Genomic DNA, 10,977 nt, shown 5'->3' with positions numbered 1-10,977 from the left:
GGTTCCTCCTATTTTCCAGACTCAACTGTCAATCACGCGTCATACTTTAAATCTATTGGTGGAAAAGACGCGAGTCACGCCTCCCCGCTCTACGTCACACAGCTTCGGCGATGAGGATTCAAAAGCGCTCGTCAGTGAAGCTGTGAACAGCACACGCACTTCAGCCTGCAGCGGGGTGAATACGGGCTTTTGGAGTTAAAATAGGCAGATAATACATGGAAAGAGAGCTTGTTGCTCAGTCTTTACGATTAAATACCAAATGCAATTTTTAAAAACAACCTGAATCTGACTTAACAGTCTCTGGCAAATCTGTTAACATTTTGCCCAGTAATTTTTGTCTGTTTGCTCATAAAATACACATTAAAAGAAAAATGCAATTCGATTCCTCCAAAAATAACTTAAATACACTTTTTCAATGATGAACATATTTGCACAGTTTTTTATGTTGTAGGCAATTTTCAGAGTGTAAAAAACAACTCATAAAGTAAAAAATGCATGGTTTTAAGTATATGTATAACTTGTTTAATATTTATAAAATCCCAGATATCTTTATTTGCCACTGACTCACGTATTTGAAGACTGATTAATGAGATCAATTCATCCATTTTTTCTTAGCCAAATAATTGTGCCAAAGTTTAAAAGCAGCTACACACACACACACACACACACACACACACACAAACAGAGAGAGACAAGAAAAAATTAAATAAACAAAAAAACTGAAAACCACAAGCTTTGCAATATTAGGCAAAGCAATTCCAAAGCTGACTCAAACGGGAACATAATTTTTCTCTAGTTTTGGCACACAATAACAGCCACTAAACAGCCAAATCACACCACACTTGAAAAACAATCCACTTCTCTTTATAAATCACAAACCATACCGTGTCACTTTATGTGAATACAGCTAACTTACACAGAACACAACAGACAGACACTGTTATTGATCCCCAAAGACAAATTCAGATGCCAAACACTGCAAATGTGGTCAAATGCTTTGCAATCATTATGAATATAGAGCAGATACACAACTGTAACCCATATATTTCTCAAGAAATAAATTATGGATTCCCAAATAATTCTTAAAATGCAGATCTTTCAGTTGGCTCACAGTCAACAAGTGAAACTTGAATGCAAACTTTCGCACAGTGTACACCACAGCAACCCAATGAATTGCATGATCAGATTTATGGGTCTCTCGGTGACTTTATACAGTAACTAGTGCTCAAGGCTAAACACACGAGCAACAGCGCCATCTGCTGCTCTGACGGTGCACTGCTGCAGCTGTCTGAAGGGTGAAGTACACCACACAGGGTGGAGTTACCAACGTGATATTATAGCTTACAATTCAAACTCACTGCTGCTAGACAACTAACACGATTTTAAAGCAAACTGCGGTAACGTTATAATGCTGTTATACAATCATTTAAGATCTAAGTTACTAAAAGTGAGCTTGCCTTCAAGTGAGGTAGAATTTAAAACGTTATATATTTGAAACTATGTCAGCCTGTTCACTATTATTTAAAAGTCTCAGATAATCACACTGAATAAAAAAATACGTTACGTCAGTTTAATCGCTAATCACTCACTGTTTCTGTCTTCCTGAGGTAAGTTACGTTACTTCTGCAAACTCGCCCAGGCGGCGGCTGTCCAAGTCCACCGCTAAAGTCCTTCAAATACAAACGGTCGACTTATAATGCGCGTGGAAATCGACGAATCGGAGGGTTTCTGAAAGAAGCGCGTCCAGTTACAGTTCACTGTCTGTCTGTAAGTTAATCGAAAGTGAAGTTAACCGGCATCTCCACACGATCCTCCACGGACTGACCAAGGAGTTTGAGCAGGGACTGGAGTCTGGCGCGCTGCGGAAAACCCCGCCCACAGCAACCGAGGCGCGTGAGTCACTACGATACTGGAAAACACATCACTTACCATATTATTAGATTTTTTTTTTTAATCGTGTGGTTTCCCCCCCTTGGTTATTCGTATATTGTTTATATGATGTATCTTATTTTTTATGTAATCTGTTTTGAGCGTTAAATGTGTGTATTCACACACATACATGAAAGAAAATTAAGATTAGAAAGATTAAAAAATAAAAATTATATACATTATACATGCACACCTACCTAAAAACATATTTGATTTAACAAAAAAGTTAAATATTATATGTATGTATTAAATGTATATTTTTTTAAATACAAATTATATATACAGTGTATATATACATGTATATATATATATATATATATATATATATATATATATATATATATATATACACACACACACACACACACACACACACACACACACATATATACATGAAACATATTTGATTGAACAAGAAATCAAAAGTATATAGATAGATAGATAGATAGATAGATAGATAGATAGATATAGATACATTAATTGATTAAAATTATTAAAAAAAAAATTAATTAATTAATTAATGTGATTTTTATTGAATATAAATTATTTATATACATACATACTGTACATACATGGAAAAATAGTTTAATTAAAATTATACTATTTAATTTAAAATGTAATTTTAATTATAAAAATACAGACATACATGGAAAAAATATATATATTTATTACTGCACCCTTCCTAATTTAGCCTTTTAAAACAAGTTTTTTAAGTTACATATTTATAAATAGTAATATTAGCGAGTAATGAGTAATACAACAGGAAAAAGCATGTAAAAAAGTAGTTAATTTAATATTAAAATAGTTAAATTGAGTAAAAGGAACGTCTTGTTGTTGTTTCTTAGGCTAATACTGTATTTAATAATTCATTCCTTTAGTCATTATGTATGTAGCTTATTCTAATTCTATCATTTAATTAAAAACATTGTATCCATATTAGCGGAAGCATCTAGTGAATTTATAGGCCTGCTACAGTAAAGCTAATATAAAAATGAATCTGTACCTAAATGTATCCGGTGTGAAGGAATCTTCCGGTGGCTTCACGTCCGTCCAAATGAACGGATAGAATAACGGCGAGTGAACGGGGCGGTGCTGATGATGCTGATGAAGACCGTGCACACTCGACACCCGGTGAAGGACAGATCAGAGGCACCGTGTAGTCTTCTGCGTCATCTGGATACACACTAATCTAGTTTCCTAGCTTTGTTATCATTCTCTATCTACGTCCAATGAACATCAGCACAGCGACATCTTACAGAGTCACAGTCGCATCTGTGGTAGACGGAAGCTTCTGTTGGTGCACTCTATGTAATTTCTCTTATTTACTCAAACAGAAGCTCTGGGCTGCGTTGCGATAAAAGGTAGGCTGACTGCTGAGATTTTAACATCTGTGCACGGTTATCTAAAAATGCATTTTTACTGATAAAAGAGCAGAGGAATGCGGAGCTGTTTATTATCTACAGCTTACGATAATGTGCTTCTATACATAACACTTGCATTTCAATATTCAGGCTACTCCAGCTGTGTAGAGCGCTGTAGAGAAATCATGGACAGCTACGAGAATTTCTGCGCGCGCATTCTGTGTGAGCTGCTGGCGGAAATGATGCGAGAGAAGAGCTGCAGTACCGCACCTGCTCGAGGGGTGGCGCACTCGCTCGTCTGCTTTCATGGCAGGCCGCTTTTGTCTCCAGTTGTGAGTACAACACATGATAAATGATATTTTACAAGACAACGAGATAGTCAGACATGCTGTAGACTCTCAGAAAAAGGTCCCAATATGTACACTTTATGTCCTAATATGTACTTTTTGAATTGCAAATATGTACCATTTAGGAGGAAGTAATGTACAAAGATGTACCTTTTAGCTTTTTTACCTCAGGTGACAACTTTGTACCTTTTTTTCTGAGAGTGTAGTTTGATTAATTATGTCTCATAAAGTTTAATGTTACAATGCAAACGTTTAATGTTACAATGCACAGTGCACAATTCATTTCCGGTAACACTTTAGAATAAGGTTTCATTAGTTAATGTATTAATTAACACAAACAAACAATGAACAACACATTTATTAATGTATTTATTAATCTTTGTTAACGTTAGTTAATTAAAATACAGTTATTCTTTGATAGTTAATGCTAATACACAGTGCAATAACTAATGTTAACAAGCACTTTTGATTTGAATAATGCTTCAGTAAATGTTGAAATTAACATGAATTAAGATTAATAAATGCTGTAGAAGAATTGTTCTCGCTTAGATCATGTCAGCTAAAGTAGTTAACTAACATTAACTAATAGAACCTTATTATAAAGTGTTACCAAATTTTCTTTGTGATAATAAACTTTAAACTCAAAAGAAAGTCTTAGCAAAAAAAATATATATATATAGTAATGAAACATTATTAATAATATTTAAGTTTGAGTGGCACCTTCAAAATCAGCAGATAATTGTCTCTTATTTTCTGTTGTCTATTATTATTAATATTATCTGCATTGTGTTTTTCCAGCTAAGTGAGAAACAAAGAAGGGAGATGGCTGAATACAGGAAAAGAGCTTCACAAATGGAGGTAGAGAGACAGATTCAATTCAAAAACCTCCTCAATCAGATTCAGACCATTCTTTGGACCAATAAGGTAAGAAAATTAGTGTTTCCTCAATTATAGGCACTTTTATGTCCTGTAGGGACTTACTTATTTTTATTAAAACAAATATATTTACATTTATTTTCAAGTCTTTGGAACTTTTACCCCTTGATAATACATATTTTTAATCTTTTTATGATTTAAAAAAAAATCCAGATATTAAACATACCATTCTATAACATAGCATTGTAATATAGTACTGTTTACTATATTTCAACAAATTCAGATTAGGTGAGAATATATGTACTTCTTTTAAAAAACATATTTGTTGCATATTTACTGTCATATCATTTTTGCACTTATGTAAAAGCCTCCAAAAACATTGGACATGCCAAAGTTTTCAGAGCAGTGCCTGACTCCATCTCCAAAAACAGACAACAGGAATGGTTTTACAGCACTAGATAATGCAAATCTTACAGCTACTGGGGCCACAGAGCCGTACATCTTCTCTAGTCAGAAACCAGTGACCCCTTCAGCTGTTAAGAGAGAGAAATCTGCGGAAGAAAACCAAATGCAAGAGGAAACTGAAGCTGAAGGAGTTTGTCTGCAGAACCTGCTGAAGAAATCACGTGAATTCATCGAAAAAGAGCAAGGTAAACAGGGGTCAAAGGTCAACAAAACAGTTGATCCACTCTCTGAAAGCCCGTCGGATAAAGAACACGGCTGTTCTTTGGATGGGACTGCATCTGGTTTACCCTTTTATATTTCCTCATCAAACCAAACCTCTCCCAGTAACCTGATAGACCCAGAACCCCACCGCGGACGTCCTCGTACCATTTCTGCTGGCAGTGTCTTCTTTTCGTTCCCTGAAAACCCCAACCAACTGAACATTACAGCACATGCAAGGCCACAGGAAGTAAAAACAATCGCGATGCAGGAAAGGAAGCTACTCGGAGTGGAAAATGTGAGTAAGGGTCGATATGATGATCACTCTGGGTTGAACGAGACCGTGGGACGATTAGAAACATCTCCAGTGGATCCTGAACTCACAAGCCCTCTGTTTCGAAGGAGATGCCACACGCTGGATAGCCATCTGTCCTCAAACCATCAGAGGCCCGTCATAGACCGGAGCCAGGAGAGAATGCCTCGGTTTATGGCCGGGGTCACTGCGAGAACACCCACTCGACTGTCTCCTCCTTCACCCATGAACAAGACTTTCACACGGGACAGTCCCACAGCAGCATTCACTCCTTTTGAAACCCAAAGAAACAGTGTTATTAGCACAGCACTGAAAGAATGGAGAACAGGTAAGAACAGAGCAAATGAATACGCTATTAAAAATAAAGATTCTAATTAGAACCAAAATGAGTTTCTGTCCAATGACATAAACATTCTTAAAAGAACTTTTCATTCAAGCTCTTTAGGAAATAGTCATGATCATAATGCCAAGAACCCTGAAATATGATGATCCTCTTGCAAAGGACCGTCTTCTTAAAATATAGACTTTTTTTTTTCAACTTAAATTCTGAAGTGAAAACAAATGATTCAAATATGAATAGAAATATTTCCATGTACACTACCATTTAAAAGTCTGGTGTTGATTTTTTAATAATATTTTACATATTTTTGAAAGAAGTCTCTTATGCTCACCAACACTTTTAACCCCAGTTATTTAAAAACATTAATGTTGCGAAATATTATAACTATTTAAAATAACACTTTTCTAATTGAATGTATCTTAAAATGTATTTTTTTCCTGCGATATAAAGCATAATTATTACAGTCTTCAGTGTCACATGATTCTGATATGCTGATTTGCTGCTCAAGACACATTTCTTATTATAAGTGTTGAAAACAGGCATCGCTTAATATTTTGTTGTGGAAACCTGATACATTTTTAAAGGTTTTAATAAATTGAAAGTTCAAACGAACATCATTTATTTGAAACAGAAATCTGTAACATTATACATTTGATTCATTTCATGTCTCCTTTCTGAAGTATTAATATCTTTCAAAAAGGATCAATAATTATGTTTTTGCAGAGTGCTTCTATAATAATAATTAAAAAAACAGCTTTAAAAAGACACTTTTCCCTGTTTTCCCTTATCTAAAGAACTCAGAAACCAAAACACTAATATAAATAACCAATAATGTCACATCAAGAACTTATTGGACCATTGAAGGAAGAACCATATAGCAACTCAAGAACCCAATTTGGCTACAAGATCAGATTTCCAGCATTCTTTGATAAAGTATCCTCTCAGTTGTGTATGTCTTTCCTTAAGATGAGATGCAATGGCAAGTCCACACTCTAGAAGACATTCAGAGGTCTCTGGAGGATGATTATGATTTCCGGATGTCGTGTCTGATGGAAGAGCAAGAGAGAGAGCAACTGCACCTGAGTCAGGTCAGCACTGGATCTGTTCCTAACCTTTGTGAACTACAACTGCCACATGTTTACATTCACACTCACATCTGCTATGCATCAACTGGAATAGAACACACACAAATATTGGGTGTGAAATATGAATACATAAGTTTCACTTGGATGGAAGTTTGACTTGGGTTTGGGTTTTGATATGCATCATTATGTTTATTGTATATTCTGACATTAGTTTGCTCTTCACTCAGGAGTCGGAGGAGTGGGTCAGGAGACTGAGGGGTCAGGGTGGTCTGAGTCCTGTCGCGGGCGAGGACGGGTGTGAATTCAGGGTAACTGGTGAACGTTACACTATACTGAGCCCCATGTGCCTTTTAAGCCCAGGAGACAGATCACCAAGACACCCCGTGCCAACCACTGGTATTATTTCAGCCCATGATTAATGTCTTAAATTTGCTACCACTATGTTTAAATGGACGTTGATTTATGGAGGTAAATATGTTAAATATATTGGTATATATTAAAAATATGCTTTTAAGGAATAGTTCAGGCAAAAAGGAAGATTCTGTCATCATTTACTCACATTTGGTGTTGTTACAGTGTTGTTACTGTTAACTAAATTGTTAATTTGAATTACATAAAAAAAAAATATATATATATATATACATATAAGATAAAAAACAATAAAATTAAATAAAGAAAAAATCTTATTTGTAACAAAGCTGAAATAAAATAAGGTGTTAATATGCATACAAAGTTTATAAATGTAAAAATGTACGTTTAAGTTCTAAAATGACTATTTAATGAAATTATAATGAATTAAAGCTATATAGAAATCTATATAAAAAAACAAATAAAAAAGACAAAGGCACATAACAAACTGATAAACTTACAACACAAAAATAATTCAAAATATGAATAAATACCATAATAGTTTATAAATCATGCTAAAATGACAATGATTCAACAAACAAAAATGCAGTCACGTGGAGTGTATTTAAGATGCTTTAAGTTCTTTTTGGAACTTTTTTGGTGTTTAGATTCTAAACTTTAAAGCAACATGGATTAATGATGATGTAATTGTGATTTTTGGGTAGACTCTATGGTTCATGTACTATTGTATATATGCATATCTGTCTGTATTTCTACGTCTCAGGTTTCCCTTCAACCAGTTTAGATGTGGAATCACCACCAATACAGACTCCCATTTACATGAGAGGCCTGAATCACAGCACAGCAAAGAGAAACAGGCTGAGTCAGGTTGATTTTTAATGTGCTTTTACAACTGCAAATTAGTCCATTTATAGTGCAATAAGCTTCAATAAAGAGTATGAGAAAGGTGTATTTAAGAGTTGGACTCTCCCGGTTTGTGAACAGGTTGTGACAGCGGAGCAGCAGAGGGCACTGTGTCACCTCACTGCTATTGTGAAGGGCTTCCTCATCAGACGACTGCTGAAAACAGAGAAAGTCAAACACCTGCGGCAAACCATACAAGTGAGAACACAATATAGTGTTCACATACATGCTCATTAAAGTCTTACAGGATCTATCGTCCTCATACGTGTGTATTTCGTCAGGACACGCTAGAGTTTATACGTTCATTCATCACTGAAGCTCCTCAGAGGAACGACTCTCTGACAGAGCAGGATCTGTCTCTGCAAGAGCGGGTCAGAGCTCAGGTGCCACGCTTGTAATGCTTTGATACTTAAAGAACATTGTGTACAGCATCAGAACTGCAACTAAATCCTTCAGTTTTGTGTCCGTTCCTCTTGCAGTTACGTGCGGCCTTATTTGACATTCATGACATCTTCTTCACATGGTCTCCAGAGGAGCGTCTGTCTCTACTGCAGCAAGACCGAGAGCTGCTCACCGAGAGAAAACTCCGAGAGATGGTAGCTATCATGACACACCTGCGATTAGGTTTCATGGTTATTGGCTGACTTTCTTTCATTTTGGTCCGTTTTGATCCTCGGCCATTGCTGAAGTGTTTGTTTCCTCCCTGTTTTGGAAAAGTACAAAGTCATTTCCATATGAATGTGCAGCTGTGCAGGTCAGTGTTTCTTGCCAACACACGTACAATTTTATTTGGCATGCAGGAAAAAGCAAAAAGCCCCAAGGACAAGGTGATTATATCTGCTGCTACTCAGAAATCTCTTGATAGAAAGAAAAGGTGAGTGAGCATGATTAAAAATACTGGAATTAGAATTTTATTAGCAAAATACTGTCATGTTTTATGCATTTTTTTTTTGTATTTTAGAGTAATAACTGAAAAACGTTTTTTGAGATGCAAATGGTCATGTACAGGGTCCAAAATTAATAATTCAGCTGGCACCAAATAAACAAAGCATTGGACATTTGGATGTTATTTATTTATTTAAAAAGCTATATATATATATATATATATATATATATATATATATATATATATATATATACACACACACACACACGCTTTAATATTATTATATATATTTTAAATAATTATATATATATTTTTAAAGTACACACATTCCAAACTTTTGGTCTGTACTGTATATATATATATATATATATTATATTATATACATATATTAAATAATTTTTTAAAAGAACTACTGCTTTTATAATATTATTTTATTTACTGTTTATTAATACAATGCTAAAATGCTTTTTATTTATATGTTTCAGTGCTTGCTTACTAAATGCTTACTAAAAATGTTCTTGTATGTCATCAGAGTCGGTGAATCTCCAGGTCAGACCAGAAGAGCTCAGAAAACCAAGAGTCCTCCTACAAAAAGGTGAACACAAAAACTCTCCAAGAGTTGCAAGAAATCACTTCACAGAAGCAAAGACAGCAACTTCACACATTTAGTACTCACTCTGCACCATGCAGTTCATAGTTGCATAGTTTTCCATCAGTATTCCTGTGTCTGTGTGTTTCGTTGAAGGGTCCTGCAGCCCAGTCAGGGCCAGAACGCTCTGGTTTCAGGCCAGCAGCTCCTGCGCCCCGGGTCAGTTCTTCTCATTCTGCTGACTATGATCACGTAATCTCCTGCTCCTGCCATTTCTTCTTCTTTTATGCTGTTGTTGATGGAATTTGAAATTCAATTCAGTCTGTGTTGGACGCTTGCAATGCTGAAAATGCCACAAAGCCTGCCAGAAGAGTCACCTGACATTTAAAATTGGCTGCTTTTATTTGTAAATGCATTTGGCAGTAACCCATGTAGGTATTTAGTCAAGTGAAGTCTGACTAAAATATCAATCACTGTATTACATTGCAAAGAATCACTGTGTGGACATGAAAGCTTGTATGTTCTGTGGAACGCATTGTACATTTGCAACACCTCAAACTAATACACAACATTGCGTTTACATTGAATAATTGTAAATTTAATAAACAAACTTTGAATGCAATATTGTATTAGAAAACATTCCAAGTAAAAATGTTTTATGTGTTTCAGGAGTTACAAGAAGACTCCAGAGGAAAGAGTTCAGCATTCTGAGAGGCTGAAGAAACAGCATTCACTGGGTTGACCTCATATACAGTTATGAACAGAATATGAAAAATAATATTGTGCTAATTATACTTCTAAAAATACTCACTTGCTAGCCTGCCATCTCATTGAATTATGACTATTAAATATCATTGGTATCTAGTTCCTCCCATTCTATTCTACTACATACCACATATGAATATAGAATTAGATATTATTTTGTTTCTTCTAGGTTACAAAACAAATTATAATCCACAGTTATACTAAATTACCCTTGTAGAAATTATTACAAATTCTGTAAATGTGGGACTACCTGTTTTCCAAATAATAGAAGCCTGCACTGATAAAGAGAAAAGTTAATGCTGCTTTAATGCTACAAATTCATATGAAAATGTCAGAATGTTGACAGAATGTGAAATAATAGAATAATACATCTCTGTGAAAGGTACAGGCATTTCTCCAGAAGTTAATAGATTGTATTTGATCCACTAACACTTCAGTTGAATTTGTGTCTTTGTGCTTTATCAGAATACTTTACTATTTATAACTACAATCATATCACTTGTCTATGAATGTATTTGCTCTTGCCTTGTATATTTAAGAAGCACTTCATG

At 35.0% G+C, this 10,977-nt stretch overlaps 1 protein-coding gene across 1 annotated transcript; it reads left to right on the top strand.

The window, feature by feature from the left end:
• Nucleotides 1-2,783: 2,783 nt before the first annotated feature.
• Nucleotides 2,784-10,856, top strand: LOC132149524 (centriolar coiled-coil protein of 110 kDa-like). The gene is made up of 12 exons (XM_059558842.1): nucleotides 2,784-3,622; nucleotides 4,436-4,561; nucleotides 4,881-5,817; nucleotides 6,796-6,917; nucleotides 7,142-7,310; nucleotides 8,047-8,150; nucleotides 8,268-8,384; nucleotides 8,468-8,569; nucleotides 8,666-8,782; nucleotides 8,987-9,060; nucleotides 9,605-9,667; nucleotides 10,331-10,856. Exons 1-12 carry the CDS (start codon nucleotides 3,476-3,478, stop codon nucleotides 10,401-10,403), a joined length of 2,151 nt encoding a protein of 716 aa, XP_059414825.1. The 5' UTR covers nucleotides 2,784-3,475; the 3' UTR covers nucleotides 10,404-10,856.
• The last annotated feature ends 121 nt before the right edge of the window (nucleotides 10,857-10,977 follow it).

This window comes from Carassius carassius, chromosome 9, assembly GCF_963082965.1.
Source record: "Carassius carassius chromosome 9, fCarCar2.1, whole genome shotgun sequence".
In the NCBI taxonomy this organism is placed as follows: Eukaryota; Metazoa; Chordata; class Actinopteri; order Cypriniformes; family Cyprinidae; genus Carassius; species Carassius carassius.
This window is presented reverse-complemented; position numbering and strand designations above follow the sequence as displayed.

What these genes read in the sequence shown, in the direction of transcription:
- LOC132149524 (XM_059558842.1), top strand. Translation starts at nt 3,476, where the DNA reads ATGGACAGCTACGAGAATTTCTGCGCGCGCATTCTGTGTGAGCTGCTG. An exon ending in GGCCGCTTTTGTCTCCAGTT is followed by an intron (nt 3,623 to 4,435) that starts GTGAGTACAACA and finishes GTGTTTTTCCAG; the next exon opens with CTAAGTGAGAAACAAAGAAG. An exon ending in ACTGAAAGAATGGAGAACAG is followed by an intron (nt 5,818 to 6,795) that starts GTAAGAACAGAG and finishes TCTTTCCTTAAG; the next exon opens with ATGAGATGCAATGGCAAGTC.